Here is a 21,639-nt window from a genome sequence, read left to right as displayed (position 1 = left end):
TGAACACTTCTCTTTGATTTATAACAAAAATGGTAAGAAAAAAACACCGTGATAAATTTATAGTTTACAATTTAATTCAGAAATACAATAATATAATAGTATGAGAAAAACTTATTTGTAAAACTCATATTCGCTTTCGTCCTTCTTGATATTATTTTTGTAGCCCTTTTCGAAATCTTTCGGTAGCACGATATACCTGAAACAAATATTTTCTATTTAATAAATGATTTTTTAAACTTTTTGATTAACTTATGATTTTCAAATAAATCTAGACTATAAGAGAATCGGCATAACTCATTTGGAGAGGCTTCAACAAGGTATAATAACTTGAGTGAAACTTTCAAACTGAGGAGCCAAACATTACTTAGTATGTAGAATTGCAAGTATGAAGACGTGCACTGTATAGGATCACATGTTTACGCATCGTTCGAGACTGCTGACATTTTTAACACTTGAGCGTGATTAAATTTTGACGTGTTTATTTACGTAGGTATGTATGTGGTAATAGCAGTTCCCGAACGGGTGAATTTATGTTCTTTTTTATTGAACTGTGAATTAGTCGTGAGTGTTTATAGCTTATCTCTGATAGAAATCGATCCCAGTGACCGCCGTTAAAAATGGCGAATTAGGTACATGTTTCGTCACAACTATATGGGTTTCAAATAAAAATGCTTTAGTAGTAGAATTCTTGTCAGCATTGTGGCGGGAGTTCCTTCAATTTTAGTTTAATGTTTTTATAGGGCGATGGGAGCGTCGCGCGATTTATTATGTGTGCGCCGACTCCTCGATCAAGAATGACCCACCGAATTGCGCGCCGAATACCCGTTGACGAAGGCGTTATGTCAGTCAAGCTAAACTAGGATTGGGTTGGACATTTTCGAACCTTTCCAGATAGATGGGCTCAGATAGATTAGGCTTCAGATAGAGCTTTATAAATAGAGAAAGGTGAGGCTTTTGCCTAGCAGTGGAGCACAAACATAGGGTACAAACAAAATGGTTTTACTTATGTTCCATACCTGTTTTCCCGCACGGCATGCATACCAGCTTCCTGACAGATGGCGTTGATGTCTGCGCCGGAGACGCGGTCGGGGCGCGCCACAAACTCTTCTAGATCTACTTCCTCGGACAGGTTCATTTTGGCCGTGATCGTCGAGAAGATTAAACGCTTTTGACGCCTGCCAATCGTGAACAGTTACAGTTAAATACATTGGTAAGGTTTTTACCAGATAAGGCAAATATTAAAGAAATAATGAGCAGACTTCAAATTACTCCACAACTTAGAAGTTATAAAAAAAAGAGGTTGGTGACTGCAATGAGAACCTTCAGAAGGCAAGTACAAATGCACACACTGATTTGAAGTCATTATAGTCCACTGCCTTTTACAAGATAAAGTTTGGCCAGTGTGCATACCACTGTACTATATATATAATAATATGTTCAAAAACATAATTACCTGTCAGGCAGAGGGAACTCGATTTTCCTGTCTAAGCGGCCCGGCCGTAGTAGAGCAGGGTCAAGCGTATCAGCACGATTGGTGGCCATTATCACCTGAAAACATTAAATTTTGAATAAACTAGCTTTTGCGCGGGGCTCAGATTCTGTGGGAATTTCCAGAAAAAAAATTGCGTCTTCGTCGACGTCTATCATTCTATTCTATCATTGTCCAAAGTTTCAGTAGTTCCAGTTCAGTAGTAATTGAATTATTTGTTAAAATAAAACAACGCCCATTTTTGTCTATGAAATGAGTTAGGATAAAAAACTATACCTTAAACAAAATTCCTTTAAAATGTTTTGTAGCAAGTTCATTAATCTTGCAACATTATAATATCGTATTGACAATACTGTAGTAAATTCGAGGTGTTTATTACAAGTTACCTTAACATTAGTCGTCTGATCGAAACCGTCCATTTGATTGAGGAGTTCCAGCAGGATTCGCTGGACTTCTCTGTCGGCACCAGTTTGGGCATCAAACCTACAAAAAAATATATATATTTAAATTATTAATAAATTTTGCACATTTTTGCAACTTTCTGATTAAAATATTTCGACCAGACTGAGAAAGAACCAAAGAGAAAAAAATTGTTTAACCGACTTCAAAAAAGGAGGTGTTTCTCAATTCAACCGTTTTTTTTCAGTTAATGTTGAGTAAAAATAAAGAATTCACTGAAAAAATTTACGCAAAGAAATGCTCAAATAATAATGCGTAAAACAGAGAAATACAAATAATATAGCACAAAGAATAGCGGTCAGCGTACAACGTACGTCATTAGTTAATTTTTCCTATTCTTTAGATGTGACCTCCGATCCTTGAGATAATAATACCTTTAGAATAACTATTTTTAGCTGTGAGCAAGTGTCCAGTTATGGTTTTTGCTAACAATAAAACAATTATACATATTAAATAAATGACATACATAACGTAACTTAGTTTTACAATTACCTTTTTAGAATTTTACGAGAATTAAGAATATTCTTCTTAAGTCATGTATTAGGTAAGTACATCTATTTGAAAATACATGAATGGTGTTTGTGTGGTATAATAAAATTATCAATATTTATACCAAAAATCAGTAATAATATCTTCCGTTTAGTGGTTTTGGCGTTCGTAGATAAATTGTCACATTTATTATTTAAATATTGTGCATGTAAAGTTCACGGATTAGCATAAATCTATACTAATATTATAAAGCTGAAGAGTTTGTTTTGTTTGTTTATTTGTTTGTTTGTTTAAACGCGCTAATCTCAGAAACTACTGAACCGATTTGAATAATTCTTTCACTGTTAGATAGTCTATTTATCGAGGAAGGCTATAGGCTACATTTTATCCCGGATTTCCTACGGGAAACGTCAACAATGCAGGTGAAAGTTGAATGAGTCGGCCATCTGCGAGCTTTCCACGCGAACGCTGCGCAAACCAACAAAGATATAGTAAAACAATGTACTAAAGATGTAAAGTACTCATTTTTTGCCACAAAAAACTCCGCGAGAGCATATATCTATCTCTTAAGGTTTACTTACAATAACCACTTTTATGTTCATTTTTTAAGATTATTTTTTCATTATAAACATGAGTTATTTTGAAACCAATTTTCTTTAATTCAGTATTAATCCTTATCCAAATAAATATGTTTATTACTTTCGGCTTTTCATGTAGCCTAAAATTGCCATTTACAGTATATAAATCAGACGAATAGGTTTTGAGATATAGTCGTTATAAGCAATTTGCAGCGAAACATTTAATACGGCGAACCAGCGTTCTTTCTAATACGCGTGACCGCCTGACCTTTTATTTATTAAAATCGGACCAGTAGTTTTGGAGATATATGCTAACATTGGTTTGCACAAACAAACACACAAACGCACAACCTCTCACCCTAAACGCATATATACGGTCTCCGTTCGGTCGCGGGTAATGATAATGATGTGGGCCAAGTCGTCGCCAAGTCGTATAACAATTAGCAGCTATAATTGATAAAGCCGAGGAGGATGCTTGCAAAAATAAATATGATGCCCAAAATAACTATTCCACGCGGACGAAGTCGCGGGCACAGCTAGTACTTATATAAGTCTTATATGAGGTAACTTGATAAGATGTTCTGTCCGTACTTCTTAATTTGAATAAATAAATTTAATCAGTGCCGTGTCGTTCCCGGCACTTTAATCGAATAGGACCTCTCTATCTCTTACCCGTGGACGTCGTAAAAGGCGGTTAAGGGAACGGAACTTGGGAATTTTCTTGGAAATTTGGGATACTTCTTGTAGGCGATGGACCAGCAACCTGATTTGAATTTCAAATCCATCACTAAGCCATAAGCTGAACTTATGGCTCCAGTCTTCATCAGTCTTTCGAGGCTGCTGGCTCTGTCTATCCCGCAAGGGATAAAGACGTGATTGTATTAATGATGAATACATAAATTTAATTAGGTTGTTTAACTTCGTAGGTACGAACTTGTTTTAGACCAGTATTAATGAACCTTGTTTATTATTTATTAGATTCGTATTTTCCATATCAAATAATTCCTTTGTAGACAAAAAATCAAGATCCGTTGTCGTCACATTCATTAATATTCATAAATCTATGACTAAGATAACATGTATATATAACCAACAGTGGTTTATCCAAAAACACATATTCGACATAGAAATTCACAAAATACGTATGTCACAAGAAAGATGAGTATGTTCACAGTTCATTGATTGTTTTCGAGTTAATGTCAGTCATCGGAGTCGCGGGTGCCGGATGCCGGGCCAGCACCAAACAATCGGCAAATTGGCAGTTCACAAAAAAAACTGACGAGTATCAAGGTCGATAAATAAGAGGATCGGTCAGTTCACAACAAAACTTATGTAAGACCGCTCGTGTCATGATGGTCCGCGGCACGCGTCTGATCGCACTCGCATTGTCGTTGCTATCCTGCCGAGCGCAGCCGGACGGACTACTGCCAGCGCTAGCAGACACGACACGACAAATAACAGGCGCGGTTGTGTCGCAGCCATTGTTCCAGATAGTAGCACAGGGCGCTGGCGAACTGTTCGCCAGAACGGTGTATGACGTCACCAGAATCCCTGTGGCCATCGCTCGGGCACTCGGCGTCCAAGGAGATATTCCAGTCCTCATAAACGAAAGCAACTTAGCCGGTCAGACTGACAAAATCCTCGCAGAATTTCAAGCCGGTTTGGGGAACGAAGACGCTACGCTCAGTATCGATAAACTTATCACCAAATATGGATACCCAGTTGAAAAACACGAAACAGTGACTGAAGACGGGTACGCGTTGAATATGTTCAGGATCCCCGGGAGAGGACCTGTCGTGTTTCTTATGCATGGGTTGCTGGGCAGCGCTGATGACTTCGTGATCGCCGGCCCAGAGAGCAGCCTCGCGTATCTCTTGGCGGAAGAAGGCTACGACGTGTGGATGGGGAACGCTCGAGGGAACAAGCATTCCCGCCGCCATATTCAGTTAGATCCATCCGAGGCAGTTTTCTGGGACTTCTCATGGCACGAGATAGGTTACTACGACCTCCCGGCTATGATAGATTACACGTTGAATACCACGAGTCAGAAATCCTTAAAATACATCGGCCACTCACAAGGTACGACCAGCTTCTTTGTAATGGCTTCGGAGAGGCCAGATTATAATGATAAGATAGCGTTAATGATTGCTCTTTCTCCTGGGGCTTATTTATCTCATGCCCTTTCGCCATTCGTGCGTCTGGCGGCTCCCGCGAGTGGATTCCTCGGCGTGGTCGTACAAAGCTTTGGATTGCATGAAATTCTTCCGGATAGTGCTCTGATAAGAATCCTGAAGACGGTTTTATGCGGCACCGGGCCTATTGCAGAGATTATATGTTACAACCAGCTGTTGCTAGGCACCGGGTTTGGCTTTGCCGAGTTGAATGTATCGAATATACCAGTGATAAATGGTCACACTCCGTCCGGAGCGGCTTTGAAGCAAGTGCTTCACTATGGGCAGAATTTCAACTCTGGCGATTTCAAGCGGTACGATTATGGTGCGACAAAAAATCTTAGAGTGTATGGTAGTGAAGTGCCTCCAAGTTACCCTTTAGAGAGCATACGAGCACCTGTTTCTTTATTCTACAGCGACCACGATTGGATGGCCCACCCCGTGGACGTGGACGCATTGTACCAGAGACTGGGGAACGCCATAGATATTTACAAGATACCGCATCCCCAATTCAACCATTTGGATTTCATTTGGGCCAAACATTTTCGAACGTTAATATTCGACAGAGTTCGAAAATTATTAGCTGCATTTTGATTATAACTAAAGTAAATTAAAGTAGGTACCAACACAATATTATTATTATACTCATGTTGTTATTACCCTATTAATTTATGCTACATTTCAAACTACAATATACGTATTTATCCTAGCAAGTATTTTTTTTTTGTTACACACTGCGTGCTAAGCATGAAAATTTTTGCCTTTCCGTACAGATTGTAAAAGTCAATTAAGGGAAAGGCTTTCATAACTTGGTGTTCTTCTTGAATTCCATCTTTAAGTATGTGACCTTTAATTTTTTCAAGGCTGTCTGCTCTGTCTACCCTGTAAGGGGATGTGATAATAGAAGCTATAATGTATGTATTTCAACCGAAGGTCTAGCCTGCCAATGTGCCAAATATTACTATAAAAGGAGTAAATATAATCACATTAGGTTAAGTCTGTAATGGGAGATGCAAGAAAGTAAATAAATAAAAAAAATACATATTTTAGTTAATTAACTTTGCGTGTTCCCGTTACACCCTCCACAACGCTTCAGGTCCGTCTTCCGTCATTTGTCCCCTGCACTTTGTGTGGTCTATTATGATCATAAGATTAGTTTTATCTCACCGTTTGGTGGCGATAGCGTCAATCTCGTCGATGAAGATAATGGCGGGGCTGTTCTCCTTGGCGAGGCGGAACACGTCGCGCACCATGCGCGGGCCCTCGCCCAGGTACTTCTGGACGAACTCCGAGCCCACCACGCGGATGAAGGCAGCTATAACAATAGTATATTATTAGAATTGTTTCCATACTGCCACCTCTCTTCCCGTGCAAGATTGTAAAATTCAATCCAGCGCACGCGTGACGCCGTTTTTATCACGCGACGATCTATCGTTGTTCACTTTATTATGCCGTGAAACATGCCGCGATAGTTTTTCGCGAAAGACCGCGCGCGATAAAAACGGTGTCGCGCTTGCCATTTTACGGGGGCAAGAAAGGCCATTAAACAAGCTCTTATATCTTGTTAGGCAAAGGTTATAGCTTTGATAAGGCAAGCATATTCTGAAAAGTAGTTATAAAACCTCACCAGTAGTATGATGTGCCACCGCTTTAGCCAGCATAGTCTTGCCGCAGCCTGGGGGACCATACATGAGCACTCCACGCGGAGGTTCGATACCGATCTGTCTGTACAACTCAACATGGGTCAGAGGCAGCTCCACCGCCTCCCTGATCTCCTGTTTCTGCGTGTCCATGCCTCCAATGTCTGAGTATTGGACATCGGGTTTCTCATCTGTAAAAGACAATCGTTTGAGGATGATTTTTTTTAAAGTGTTAAATGTAGAACGAGCTGATACAGTTAAAATGAGAGATGTGATTATGTTTGTACCTCATTGAATTCGGAATAATAAAAGTAAAATAAGGATTTCATACCTGCTTGAAGCATAGATATGGAGCTGTCTGCTTCCGGAGGCAGTACATCGACCAGGGCATTAGAATGTTTGTGCAGGGCCACCGACGCCGAAGGCTTGAGCAGCTCGCGGTCTATGGTAGACAAGATACGAACGTAATAGTTCGACCCCGTGGTACTGCCAACTGGAACAAAAATTGTATAACTTGATACCTGTGAGCTTCTTCACAATTTATGGTTTTTAATTTATAAATATGAGTCTTGAAAAGACTGTATGGCTTTAGGAAGAAATTGAGAGTGACATGATTATATGCGTGAGTACTGTATGATTGTTGGGTTGTAACTAAAATTCATACACACATTGATTTTATGGTCTGATTATTTGTGAATTTTGGCTGACGACCTCTGTTGGCGCAGCGGTAGTGCGCTTGTCTGTAACAATGGAGGTCCCGGGTTCACATGCTGGCCAGGGCATGATGAGAAAGAAACTTTCTCTGATTGTCCAGGGTCGTGGATGTTTATCTATACAAGTATTTATAATTAAATATAGTATTGTCGAGTTAGCATCTCATAACACAAGTCTCGATCTTACTTTGAGGCTAACTCAATCTGTGTTATCTGTCCCGTATATATTTATAGCTTTGGTTTCAGAGACGTCTTTCATTCGTATCTGTGAATCTTGCTGCAACCTCTTGTATGCTGTGGCATTAAAGCATAGAGAAAATGCAGTCTTCTTTACAACAAAGCTAATTTTTTGCCTTATAGTTATTTTTTAATTAATAAACAAGTAAAATTGTCGTAAAAGGCGATTAAGGTATATGCTTAAAAACTTGGGATTCTTTTTTAGGCGATGGGCTAGCAACCTGTCACTATTTGGATCTCAATTCTATTATAAAGCCAAATAGCTGAATGTGACCCATCAGTCATATCAAGACTGTTGGCTCTGTCTACCCCACAAAGGATATAGACAAGACCATATGTTTTTATGTATAAACAAGTAATAAAATTGCCTCACCAATTCCTGTGTTCTGGTCGACAGCCTCCAAAAACTGGCCAATCACCAACGGGACCGACTGTATCCTCTTTACCTCCTCTTGTGCGTGAAGGTATTCTTTCTTCAAATTCCGCTGTTCATCTTTAATGTATTCCTCTTGCACTTCCAAGAATTCTAACATGCGCTGTAGTTTCTGTAAAAAGCAATAATATGTATAAATAAATAATAAGGCTTCCAGTTAATTACAAACCTCAAAAGCAAATTTTTTCCAAATGTTAATTGAGAAAAATATGTATGACTCTTTCTCAATTTGTGTAATGAACAAAATATTGAATTAACACTTGCTCCAAAACGGACGATATATAGAATACTCTCTCTTCAATTTGAATTTTTTGGTTCTCTCTTTATTTTGTAATCTTTATGCCATTGGGCTTAGAACTGAAGATGTGGTTAACGGAAGAAGTTGAAAGCATAACCCAGATCCCAAAGCCTAATGGAAGAGGGTGCAACTGGGAACATGCCAAGATGAGAGAGAGACGAGTTTCCATTTCAGCTTTATATACTTTACATCCTAATTTTATACAAAGAATATCAAAGACTAAGGTCAATTAAAGTATTATATTTCCCGAATGGGTTACTAATTCTAACTTGTTGCAGAGATGCAATGCCAGAGCAAATGTTACTAGTTAATTGAAATCGAGTGTTTTACATATTGTGTAAAATTTGGCAATTTTACAATTATATCTGCTTTATACTAATCCGTTGGGGAGATCTAATGATATTTAATAATAGTGTAAAAAAATTACAATTTTCAGTAATGATTGCCTAATACTATCCCATTCTTGAAAGCCGTGTGGTTCCCGGCACCAATACAAAAAAGAAAAGGACCACTCCATCTCTTTCCCATGGATGTCGTAAAAGGCGACTAAGGAATAGGCTTACAAACTTGGGATTCTTTTTTAAGCGATGGGCTAGCAACTTGTCACTATTTGAATCTCAATTCTATCGTTAAGCCAAATAGCTGAACGTGGCCATTCAGTCTTTTCAAGACTGTTGGCTTTGTCTACCCCGCAAGGGATATAGACGTGACCATATGTATGTATGTCTTCAATAAGAAAGTTTGAAATCAACATCTGTGAAAGCAATTGGGAAAACGCTTGATGGAAGAGAGTGCACAATGATGAGTAGGTAACTCCTTTGTTCATCACAGAACTAGCAATCAAGTTATATTGTACATTATGGTATAGGTGCATAAAAGGAAAAATTTTTACCTTGTATTTTGTATATAAATCTTCAGATTCGAGTTCTTCGAAAGACTGAGGGCCGGAAAGCGTTTTGGTATCGACGGTCTGGTCATCCTAAAACAACAAAATATAATCACAAATTGCCCATTTGTCATTTAAGGAAACTGCTTTCATCACGATAACTTACTTTTTCAGGCAGAACTAGACCGATATCTTCCATTTTAATACTATTCTTTGAATGAATTTCACGAAAAAAACAAGATTACTTGTATTGAGAATTCACTCACAGGCACTCAGCTCAGAAATGTCAGTCAGAAATAAAATGTCAAAATAAACGCTTTGTCATCTACGTTCCGTTCCAAAGAAAGCAGTTCGTTTCGTTTTCATTGTGTAATACAGTTCAAAGGTTCAAAATATTTCTGTTATTTCTATTAAGTACTTTTAAATAATAAAAGTACAGTTAATTATTCATTTATTGTGGTTTCAAAAATATATGATCATCCTGAGACATGTCAAAACTTACAAACAAAATAAAATAAATCGGCGGGAGTTTTAAAAATTTGAACATCCGACGTTGATTTTGAGACGCAATTTTCTAATAATACCAACTCTGTATTTTTACCTGTTGTTTTTACCAAACTAAGGCGAAATAAAAAGAAGGTTATGATTTTGACCTGTATGTATGTATTAGGTATGGATATTCACCTGTTTCTGCATAACTTCTAAAATACATACCTGATATAATTGCAAGAATTTATAAAATCACTTTTATACTAGTAAGGTAACGATTATAATTTTGATAGTATATACAATAAAACCTTAACTGCTACATTAGGTCTGTTCTGCATGATAAGTAAGTAAATCTATTAACATGAATTCACATAACATACATATTCGATAACATTAGATATGCATGTTAGGAAAAACTTAGACTTTTTCAGAAAATAGGTGAATGTACTAGTAGATCACTGCGGAAAAATTATAAGTTGTCGATCCCAGCACATCGGCTGGCTAAGGTAAGGAAATAATTTCTGATTAATTGTATAAGATTTTATAAAAAATTACCAAAAAGTGTTCTTGAAATGAATGATAGAAAATTCAAAAAGTACATTAAAGATGAGTTTTGTAGAAAAGCCTATTATAGCAAGGAGGATTATATACCTAAATGATAAACATGTGTGGCCCGACCTTAACATAATGGCCTCTTAAATTGTGCATTTTTGTCCTAATTTGTACTATGTGTAACTACATATTTTATTTTATCTTTATTTATTTGACGAAATATTCGTATTGACATAATCAGTTCTACATTAATTCATTTTTTTAATGTAGAAAATGTGCATTCGTCCACGGTTTAGATTTAAGAGATCTATATTTGTAAATTGACGTCCGATGAAAATGCTGCAGTGCAGTTTCTTCTGCCGCTTCTTCTACACATGCGCTTTGGAAGCGGTAGTAGTTATAATTAGATTTAAGCGATGTGACGTCAATAAGTGATACCTTGTATCCAATTTTGAAAATATATCTAGGTATTCTATTCTATTAATTAAACAACTACATGTATATAAAGTGCTATTTTGACAGTGATTTTGAATATTTTTTGGTTTCGAAGGACGCCTGATTTAGTCCCATATTCATCAAGTCAAGATCTGATGAAATTAGCTTGGGAATATTTCGGAAAATCGTCAAAATGGATGCGCCTTGTGGGTGTGTAACACAATGTAAAGGGACAATTTTTTTTTTGACATCTTTGACCTCTGTTAGATGTAAGAAGAAAAATTTTACTTCTTTATGGTTTTCGTTTTGACTGAACTGAATGTTTAATCTGAAAGGTTTATCAACTTACTTACGTCACATAAAAAAATTCTGTGTTGGTCGATAAATAATTAGGTTGATAAACGTAATAATCTGATAAAACAATTGTTAATTGAATTTTGAAGATTACTTAATCTTACTGTAATGAAAGTACCTATAGATTATAGTGATTAATTTTGATGTATAATGTAATTATCTTAACAATTTAAATGTTTGATAATAAATAACAAAACATCAAATCACAGATTTCTAAATACAAAACATTTTTTTTTAATTCTAATGGGGAATCAGAAAAAAACATTTCTTTTTCTAACTATCCACTTAGTACCCAAACGTATCTTAAAATATTGAAAATCCTTTTGAAAAGTACCTTTTTTGGAATCATTAATGTCTTCATCAGAAATTCATAGTTGTACCTAATAGGTACCAATCTATATTAGAGTATTATATTGATAAAAAAAAACGGTTTATGTTCCTTACAAATTTAATCAGATATGCGTTACACTATCATTTTATATATGCTGCTGGAAGAAATCAAGGAAGGATGTGACTCGAGCATAGGCCGAAGGTAAGTTTATCTCACAGCCGAGAGCAGATCCAAACGATGTGATTCCAATCTGAAGGAAAAAAAATTCTTAGTACCTACTATTTTACGGAAGTCTGTATTACTTATTTGTTATGTTTGCATTTCACAGTATAAATTCAAGGGAGCCACACACACACACGCCAGCTGCCACAGTGTAAATTACATTACATACAATAGATTGTTTACATAAGTAGTTATAAAAAGTAGTTATAAAAAAGCAGGTGTTTGTGTAAGTAGTTATAAAAATCTCTCAGTCAGTTCTGTACAGTAATGTGTGGCTGCAACATAAAATGGGCCTTTTCAGGAAACTTGACAACGCATATTATTTTTAAGAGATAGAAGGTAACTCCTACTATTTCTTGTCAACGTTCGTAAATAACTTTGCAAAGAGAGAAATAAGGATTTTTTTTCACAAAATACATACCAAAACGGGCCTGCCGTCTCGTTGGACGACCAAAGGACCGCCGGAGTCTCCGCCACAAACGCCGATGCCTCCAACTCCGCTGGTGCAGATATTGCTGGACTGAAGAATGAAGGGGAATGCGTAGGAGCAGACGCTATTGGTGATCACGTTCAGGCTGACGTGGCTCAGGAACTGATCAGTGGAAATGCCAGAACCTGTGAAAGGTTTAAAATTAATAGAGGTTCTATCTAAAGCTTTTGTTATTTTAAATTCGGCTAATTAATTATTTTTAAATGAATTACAATATTTCATTTAGTATTGTGACGAAAAGTTTTGAAATTAAATGTCGTTCTGAAGTTAAGCGCTACAAATCTAGTTAAATGTAGCTTGCGAATCATATAATCCTAGTAGCCAATGGTCGCCATTGATAAACGTGGCGTAAGCTGAACCAATTATTAGAGTACTTTACCATCACTGGTAACTCCAAATCCTGAAGCAGTGGCAGTAGAGCCTGCGAAATTTTCTGAAAGCTGGTTTCCAGAAGGCAGGGCGATGGTGTTGATAGTGGCTAAAAAAAATTAAGTGATTAGAAAAAGGTACGTCCAATAACTCAATCTCCAACAACTTGGTTTGAAAGGTTTGAAACAATTAACGCTACATTTGCGACATTTTCTTGTTGATGGAAATTAGAAATTTCTGCTTACCAGATAGCGTGACGGGGGTGGGTAAGTAAATGACGGCGACGTCATTCCTCACCAGTAGGGGCAACCAACTGGGGTGGGTGGCTACAGCACTAGTCTCAATCCTGTTGCCGCCACTGAACAGTAGCACAGAGCCAAGAACCACAGTAATTCGCCAGGCCTGAAACCGTCAACCGTTGTCAGACTAAAGGTTAGTTGGAATATCGAATGAAATAAAACAGAGCAAAAATAAATAGAAAAATAGGCATCCCCACCTTTAAAAGAAGCAAGAAAGATAAGGAATGAAAGAGTTGTATGAAGAACGAATGTTGAGAAGTAATATAACGAATCGAAAAAATTGTATGAAAATGGCTCAAATATAAGGTCTCTACCCAATAAATGCTGGGGTGTAGAGAAAAAAAAAACTTGAGAAGTGCGAAAGCCTTACCTGGTTTTGTCCATCGAACCAGCAATGAGCGGCAGTGATGACTCGGCTGGCGGTGACCAAAGAACCTCCGCAGACGCCACGGCCGGTCAAACCGACGATGTCACTGATCAGTCCAGCCTTAAAAACAATAGATCGTTGGGGAATCTTACAGTTCTAAATTCAAAAAGACATTTTTTGCATCTAGGCCAAATCAATCTGACTTGAAATGAAATAATTTTAACAATATGGAGAGGTTTTTCTTCTTCCTACGTTTTGAAATGAAAAGAAGCTAAAATCACTGAATGGGATTTGTTGAAATTATGTAATAATGTTGACCTTTTTTTAGATTAGATTTTTGAAATGTTTACTACATCTTCCCGAAACATCGCGTTCGTACGTATGTTTTAAGGATAGTGAAACCAGAATTTTTGTAGTCTTATGAAGTCATACATTTTGTCATAACTGCGAAATCTTTAAACTAATAAATGAGAAAGAAAAAGAAAAAAATTACATGTAATCGCTTTTTGAAAAAGAAATACTGTCAGTTTAATTCTAACAGCTACAGTCAATCGACTGATATAGTATTGTACGCAACATAATGTGATTTCCAACCTGGTACGGGTATTGTCCGAGTGCAGCGGGGACACCCCCGACGATCCTGGAGGCATCATTGAGGTACGCCTCCTCTGCTTTACGGATCTGCTCCGCTCTGGGAATTCCAATGTTCTTCAGATACCCGTACGCAGTATTTCCATCGGGAATTGCATGTTCTACGTTTAAGCCGTAAGCGGTGCTGGCAACCGCCAATAGTGTAACGACAAAAAACTTCATGCTGCCGATAAAAAAAATAAGCCCGCCGAAATGTGTGTCGAAGAAGTATTTATACGTAGATAAATGATCGATAAACTTGATAATTCTTTCAATTCGGTGTACGATAAGATTCCTGATGACGATAGAATCCTGTGCATTGTGTCTATCAACTGGGATGGCAAGTCACCTTGCCAGGTCTGTGATGATATGTCAACGACCTTTTCTATTATTTTTATCGCACATACAACAATAATAAAACAAAAACATTAACGTCGTTTCGAATTTAAGCGTACTTTCAAAGACAGTGTAGGTATAATTAAAATGTGTCTTGTAAACATGTATTCAGCATTGATTATGCATGATTGAGAAAATTAATTAAGACTTTTAATTACTTAAATTAGGTAATTATTTTGCCTTCAAGATAATGAAGAAGAAATAATGGGTATATGAGTATAACTGTATGGAGATGAGGATACATAAGCCTGATGAAAAATTAAGTAAGAAATTACATAAAAATTAGTTCTGATAATCGTACGAAATCAAACGCGTTATTGAACGTATAACATTGAATATGCTATAGACCTAGAATGGCGTGAATTGAAAACAGAAGAACTTAACTACTTTATTAAAAAAATCGAATCAATCCTTGATTTATTTGAATTGAACCTAAATTAATTGCGCTTCTATAATCGAAAGGCCTTTTTGGTGACTGACTTTGTGATATGAAAACAGCTTATGTGGATAATTCTTTCGATAAGAACTTTATTTTTTTAAAAGGTATAAAAATTGAGCTTGTTCCAAGGCAGGACTTTGCTTTTAAGTATTTAGAATTTTTGTGCACGACGTTGTGTCCTGAATAGAGAGTAAAAAAACCTTAAGAACAAATAAGCCTTGTTCAATTCGTACTACTTATTTACCATGATGAACCTAGTCAAGTTTTTTTGGTGTCGGAAACGCATGACAGCCCGGGTTTGCAGACTTAGACTCGCGTTTACTAATAGGTACTTATAGTATGCATGGTTAACTAACAGTAAAAAACAACTAATTTTCTTTGCTCTCTCGTTTGCCTAATCTTTACAGAAGTAGAATATGAAGGGATTCCGCAATGCGCCTCCACAAACAAACGTCAGCTTCTGCATCGCACTAGGGACTGTCACTCAAGCATTCGCCCGGAACTAACCAATGATATTAGCTGTCCATTTAACTCTGATCCCCAGCTCAGCTTCAAAGGTCCCCTCTTTGGCCACGAAATGTAAGACATGGCGAAACATGGCAGCTCAGGCTAAAATGGCGATGGGTCGACTCTGCAGCCAAACTCTTTAGTTATGCTGACATTGTATTCAGATTCAATTCGTATACGCCTGTTTGCTTTTATTTCCCTTTCGACAACTATTCTGTTTATCCGCACGTCCCCTTGTAATTTCGGAGAACAACTTCTTTGATTGTCGACTAAGGGATTAAGCGACTATCCAGATTCTTTTAGAAAGCCGACAAGTTACTGTTTTAAAATTTAAAATCATCTGTGAGCGACAACAATTTAATGTACCTCATCAGGCCTGTATTTTATATTAATTATTATTCCAATAAAGTTTGAAGTCATTATAAACACACAATAGTATTGATTTATTACTCGATTTTCGTAACGATTTCGGCGTTTGCCTATGGAATTGGATTCTGCATCATTGTGATCAAGCATTGTGGTCTACAAACTCGTCATGTAGAGGAACAAAGAGGCCAGATTGGCTGGCGGCTTGCCCACTAGCGTCCAGACAAAGTCATAGAATTCGAAATATTATAAGACTGTAGAAGTGGTAAGTACTAGTTATTGTGACGTTGCAACTGATGGTAGTGCCACATAACTTTTTCACACATACATAAAATCACGTTTCTTTCCCGGAGGGGTACATCTTTACTCTCTTTGCGCCGATTAGCTTCGGTTTAGGGTACTTTCATCAGGACGTTCCCGATTTGATCTAGGTAAGTTCTTCGAGGTCTTCCCACTCCAATTTTCTTATTCACATTCTCCTTGTACATCGGTATTTCTATTTCGAGGTCCTACTTTGAAGGTTTATACCTATTTCGTACGTACTAAAGTTGTTCTAACAATTTGACTGGTGCATAAAAAGCCAGCCTGTATAATCTGTGGTCCACTCAGGATGTCTGTATTGGCAAACAGGCAACTGCAACAATATGCAGTGTATATTGTTCCTAACTAACTCTGCAGGAATGTATAGCATTAATTGCTTGTTTGATAAGTCCATTAATTTAGTGATTTTGCTGTATCTTGTTCAAGATGAGAAAAAAATTTGGACAAGATCTTGATCCTCTGGATATTTCCAGTTTCATTCAGTAGTTTGAACGAACTTGTTCTAATAACACACTGCTATAAATAGAAAAATATATATAGGTACCTATGTTTACGAAATATTTTATATTTCTTTAGATATAAAGCAACCGAAAATCCGGCTACATCCGTAAAAAGTCATATGTTATTCATAAGCGGTCTTAAAGTGTTCCTACAGAGCTTTGCATTACGGAATTGCCTATTTATATTTCATGACAGAATCCAGCAATTTAATAAGAACAATATTAATATCACCCCGAGTACCTATGTCTAGGTGTCTATTTCAGTCACACTCGCGAAGTGCATATTGTTTCATCTCAATTTTCTGGTGACGGTATGGGCCGAGTGTTGGTGACGTTTTAATAAACTTGCTTGAATATTGAGTTTGATACGTTTTGAACGGATGCCGCGATACTTGAGAACAAAAGGCTGTGCAGAACCCGGATACAAAATATGTGTAACGTTATTCGTTACCACCAAATCAATCTAGGACCTTGTTGCTAACAGGCGACAAAATAACATGAGCGTCACCAAATTTGAAGTCTATTAAAAATGACAAATCGTTTTTTAAATATTTTAGTATTCTATTTCATTTTTATTTATATATGTAGGTAGGTACATCAAGGAAAATAAAAATAAAGGGCAGTAGTGCCCTTGTACAGATTTCTCTATATTTAAGAATTTACTATCATTTCAGTCTTTTTGTCTTTTTGAGACTGTTGGCTCTGTCTACCTCGTAAAGGATAAAGACGTGGTTATTTATGTATCTATGTTTTTCTTAAATCCTTTTTTTCAGTACACATTTATCGTGAAACTGGCGCCGTGTTGGGTGGCGAGTGTCGACCTCGCAGCGGCAATTATCACGCTAATTAAATCTACCCTGTTATTACTAATTTATTCGATAACAACGACCCTTCTGCTGAAAATGAACGAAAGTCTCTCGTGCCGAACGCAGTGTGTGGGTGTCAGTTGTAAAAAAAATTGTAGGAAAATGTCGAAAAATAGTAGATAAGGTTCTCATATTATTATAGGTATTGTGGACAAGAAATATGACAATGACGAAAAATTTATGGTGAGGTAAAACAAAGCGCACACTGAGTGGTTTAAGATTGAGAAAGGCGTTAGGCAAGGATGTGTTGCGTCACCGTGGCTGTTCAACCTATTTATGGATAGCTGTTTGACAGATTTGAAAGAGTCTAAAAGTGGATTAAGGATGAATGAGTTACTCGTCAAATGTCTGCTCTATGCCGACGATCAGGTTATACTGGCGTCATCAGCGGAGGAGTTACAGGAGATGGTAAACTGTATGCATGAAGCTTTAAAAGAGAAAGGAATGAAAGTGAACGTAAGTAAAACTAAAACACTGGTTTTTGAAATGGAGAAAGAAATGACAGCATGTAATATTTTGATTGGAGGAGAAAAAGTGGAGCAAGTGAAAGAGTTTGTATATCTAGGATCAAAGTTTACATCAGATGGCAAGTATGATAGTGATATTGAAAGGAGAGTGAACGCGGGGAACATGGTGAATGGAGCTTTGCATGCCTTTATGAGCAGTCAGAAACTATCCAAAAAGGCTCGACTGGCTGTGCACAGGGGCGTGTTGGTCCCGACATTAATGTATGGGAGTGAAAGTTGGGTATGGCAAAAGAAGCATGAAAGCAGAATAAATGCAGTGGAAATGAGAGCGTTAAGGAGTATGATGGGTGTGAAATTGAGTGACAGGATAAGGAACAGCGTGATAAGGGAATGTTGTGATGTGAAAGAAGATGTAGTTACAGGAATAGAAAAGGGTATGTTAAGATGGTTCGGTCATGTGGAGAGGATGAATGAAAGCAGGTTGACTAAGCAGATATACAAGGAGAGTGTGGAGGGAAAGGTCGGAGTGGGAAGACCTAGACGAACGTATCTTGATCAAATTAAGGACGTCCTGGTAAAGGGTCAGGTCAAAAGTACCCGAAACCGCCGAGCTTGTATGAAGAGAGTTATGAATGTGGACGAAGCGAAAGAAGTATGCAGAGATCGTGGCAAGTGGAAAGAGGTAGTCTCTGCCTACCCCTCCGGGAAAGAGGCGTGATTTTATGTATGTATGTATGTATGTATGTAGGTAAAACAAAAAGGTGAATTGTGAATTGCTTCTAGTAAAACTCATATAAATATTCAAAACATGGATCTTAATGTAGGTATATGATACCTTTCACGAAGTTAAGTTAGTGGTGAACAAAAGAATTCCACTGATTGTATTATCTGATTACTGGATTCGCGGAATATAATGTTTAAGATTTTGAGAAAACTTATCTTGATTAAATCAAAGTAAAAAAGTATTTATTACAAAATATAGTAGCGTTGAATTATGAATTATATAATCTGGTCCGTTTACATTAAACATATTTATGTTTACCTATGTATCTACATTAACCATTGCGTTTGTCAAATCGTTCCAAAATAGCGACAAATAAAAAAAAAAATCTGCAGAATGTCTCAACCCTGAACGTGCAATGTTGGCGGCAGATTATTATAGCGGATTCTAATTGGCGGCGCAGTGTTCGCTCGCGTCGGGCCGTGCAGCGGGCTCATGTCGGCGGTTCAACGAATGAGCTCCTGAGGGTTCTGTTTACAGGCGTTGGTGACGCGAAATATTAGGTAAATGACGGAAATTTTTCATATTTTTTTTTATCTACATATTATTATGTATTTAATATGCCGTAGTAGCTTCACCATCTGTTTGGACAACCGCAGTCTAGCAGTCTGAGATATTAGAAACTAAGAATAGCTTTTTTTTTGAACAATTGTAATTAATGTGCACTGCCTCTTTGATTGTGGATTTTCCTTTTTATTTTGGTTAACTGGAAGAAATTCCAATTGGGAAAGCCCGCTATTGTACATGTTTTTCTTCTATTGACTGTTTTGTAATTTGTATATTTATTTTTATGTGCAATAAAGCTTTATTTTTATTTAAAACATGTTGTTGGTTAGTAAGTGGGTGATACTGTAATACCGCGTAAGCAACAATTGCCAATAACGCGTAAGTAGTGGGTGACAAACTTTGCAGGAGAGCGAAAATACTGAAAATAATATACAATTCTGTAGTTTTTGACAGATATTTAATATTTCAATTCCAATATGCAGCCTCAAATCAAAAGAGCCCCAAGCAAGATATCGTTGCGCATTTGTTTGGCTCTCAACAAACTTGTCCTATTGCATTGTCATAAAGTCGTTAGTGTGGTCCTTGTTGTGGGCTCCACTGTACGGTGGGCTCAGGAGATAGCTCTGCTACCTAGCTTTGATTGGTGTATGGGAGGTGGCCCAGGTATCTCCCGAGTAGTGTGTACCTGCACCGTGTCAGGGCATCCGTTGTTCACGTCTGGCTGGCTGCGAAGCATACGGGCCGCATTAGGCGTCGCCAAAGCCGCAGAGATTACTTACTCAAATCGAAAACGCGTTAGAAATATTTTTCAATACCGTCAATTCGGAAATTAGGTATGTTGAGCCGGTTGATAGCTGAGTAGCGGGAACATTTTTTAAATTTTTAAGATTCGTTTTAAGTCGAACTTTTATTAATTATAGCAATGTAAGCTATACAGATAAAAGTGGCCTTTCAGACTTTTAAAGACTAACTGATCTTAAGTTTAGTCCACCCGTAAGGGATTAAGACGTGATTATATGTATCAAAGTAGATATAAACACAGGGTTTGGATTATGATATGATTAGTTACCCAATTAAATCACATTAAGTACATACCATGATATAAATTTACAATCACGTATTTTATCAATCCTAATGATTGAGCTGTCTGGTTTTCATATACTGATATAAAAATTATTTTACGTATAGTTCATTACAGATATCGTTACACCTGCTCTGTTTTAGCTAGGTATATAAGTTTCATAGAATTCGGAATTATATTAGAACATAGAAGTGGTAATTATTATTAAATATGACATCGCATACCAATTAGGTAGTCATACATACATATAATCACGTCTTTATCTCTTGCGGGGTAGACAGAGCTAACAGTTTTGAAAAGACTGATAGGCTACGTTCAGCTGTTGCTTAATGATAGAATTGAGATTCAAATAGTGACAGGTAATCATCCCCACGACCATATCGTTTTTATTAGTAGATTTTATACATATATGTAACTAACAGAACAAACCATTGAACTAGTGGCTTATAGGTTACTTATGAGAGTTAGGGGTGCCCCAAGAGGATTTCTCGAAAAAAAAAACACGGACAAAGTAGCGGGCGTACTCTAGTCGTAATATTTATATTTCTATTATCCGTCTTTTCTAAATGAGATTTGTCAAATTATCTATGTACGTGACATAAGCAAAATGCCTATATATTTTGAACGGTTCGAGCCGCTTCAAACGGCTTGTGTCAAATTGAGATTCGATTAGTCGTAGTGAACTCGAAACGAGCGAGTAGTGGGTTCAAACATTAATCGGATTTCGGTCTCGGCCGATCAAGTATGCGTTAGTTCACATTACCAGCGCCTCTCCACTCGATACTTGCACTCGATGGCTCGATATTCGATGCTGACTCGAGATGTCTGACTCGAGTGATTGCAGGATGTCAAGAGGAGACCAGGATCAATGCAGCAGTAGGAATGGACGGGTGGAGCACTTCATTCGTAAATACATTTGAGACTACGGGTTCGGCTCGATTGACTTTACGTGATGCTCCTCAAAAGTTATATGTTATTTTTCTGTCAAATTGCTTATATTGCATAATAATTTTAACTTTAATCCACGGTTTTAATTTATTTTCCAGATGGAAGTACATTTTGTGAAAATTTAAGAATGCAAGGATTGTGGCAAGTGGAAAGAAATTAGTCTCTGCTTACCGCTCCAGAATAGAGGCATGTATAGGTATTATAGCAAAGTTACTTTTATTTGCTGGTTTTCCTTTTGTGGTACAAGCTCTAAAAAGTGAATTTAATTGAAAATTCCGATAGTTGCATCAACATTAAAGCAAAAATCTCGAGTTTGCAAAAGGATTAGGTGCTTAGTATTTAAACTCGTTCTATTTAACAATATATGCGTGTGTCAATCTGACAAAAAACATTTAAAAAATACATTAAACCTTACAAAGTGGGATCAAAATTCCCAACTGAGCACTCTCCTGTTACACGTTGGGGTGATACTAGGGTTGTCACCAGAATTAAAACAAGTGTACGTTCGTAAAATATAAAAAAAAAAAAG

At 37.2% G+C, this 21,639-nt stretch overlaps 3 protein-coding genes across 3 annotated transcripts; 1 reads left to right on the top strand and 2 right to left on the bottom strand.

Annotated features, from left to right (window-relative positions):
- Positions 1–52: 52 nt before the first annotated feature.
- On the bottom strand, positions 53–9,715 carry LOC106142938 (26S proteasome regulatory subunit 6B). The gene is made up of 10 exons (XM_060948068.1): positions 9,560–9,715; positions 9,400–9,486; positions 8,150–8,321; positions 7,158–7,319; positions 6,814–7,017; positions 6,354–6,501; positions 1,876–1,972; positions 1,454–1,548; positions 1,017–1,175; positions 53–196 (listed from the first exon to the last, which is right to left on the bottom strand). The coding sequence occupies exons 1-10, from the start codon at positions 9,590–9,592 to the stop codon at positions 112–114; spliced, it is 1,242 nt and encodes a 413-aa protein (XP_060804051.1). The 5' UTR covers positions 9,593–9,715; the 3' UTR covers positions 53–111.
- LOC106142937 (lipase 3) lies at positions 4,109–5,856 on the top strand. The gene has a single exon (XM_013344893.2). The coding sequence runs from the start codon at positions 4,365–4,367 to the stop codon at positions 5,778–5,780; it is 1,416 nt and encodes a 471-aa protein (XP_013200347.2). The 5' UTR covers positions 4,109–4,364; the 3' UTR covers positions 5,781–5,856.
- Positions 9,716–11,653: 1,938 nt separating the features above from the next.
- On the bottom strand, positions 11,654–14,152 carry LOC106140872 (brachyurin). The gene is made up of 6 exons (XM_013342515.2): positions 13,896–14,152; positions 13,305–13,421; positions 12,881–13,037; positions 12,646–12,744; positions 12,198–12,391; positions 11,654–11,804 (listed from the first exon to the last, which is right to left on the bottom strand). The coding sequence occupies exons 1-6, from the start codon at positions 14,112–14,114 to the stop codon at positions 11,700–11,702; spliced, it is 891 nt and encodes a 296-aa protein (XP_013197969.1). The 5' UTR covers positions 14,115–14,152; the 3' UTR covers positions 11,654–11,699.
- Between the last annotated feature and the right edge of the window lie 7,487 nt (positions 14,153–21,639).

This window comes from Amyelois transitella, chromosome 15 (assembly GCF_032362555.1).
Source record: "Amyelois transitella isolate CPQ chromosome 15, ilAmyTran1.1, whole genome shotgun sequence".
Lineage (NCBI taxonomy): Eukaryota > Metazoa > Arthropoda > Insecta > Lepidoptera > Pyralidae > Amyelois > Amyelois transitella.
The sequence above is the reverse complement of the archived record's forward strand: the minus strand, read 5'-3'. Positions and strand labels throughout refer to the sequence as shown.

Excerpts from the sequence above, each read along its gene's own strand:
- LOC106142937 (XM_013344893.2), top strand. The coding sequence starts at position 4,365 with ATGATGGTCCGCGGCACGCGTCTGATCGCACTCGCATTGTCGTTGCTA.
- LOC106142938 (XM_060948068.1), bottom strand. The coding sequence starts at position 9,592 with ATGGAAGATATCGGTCTAGTTCTGCCTGAAAAA. Across the intron at positions 7,018-7,157 it reads CATATCTATGCTTCAAGCAG|ATGAGAAACCCGATGTCCAA; the intron begins GTATGAAATCCT and ends TGTCTTTTACAG. Across the intron at positions 6,502-6,813 it reads GGTGGCACATCATACTACTG|CTGCCTTCATCCGCGTGGTG; the intron begins GTGAGGTTTTAT and ends CTATTGTTATAG.
- LOC106140872 (XM_013342515.2), bottom strand. The coding sequence starts at position 14,114 with ATGAAGTTTTTTGTCGTTACACTATTGGCGGTTGCCAGCACCGCTTAC. Across the intron at positions 13,422-13,895 it reads TCGGACAATACCCGTACCAG|GCTGGACTGATCAGTGACAT; the intron begins GTTGGAAATCAC and ends ATTGTTTTTAAG. Across the intron at positions 12,745-12,880 it reads CACCCCCGTCACGCTATCTG|CCACTATCAACACCATCGCC; the intron begins GTAAGCAGAAAT and ends AATTTTTTTTAG.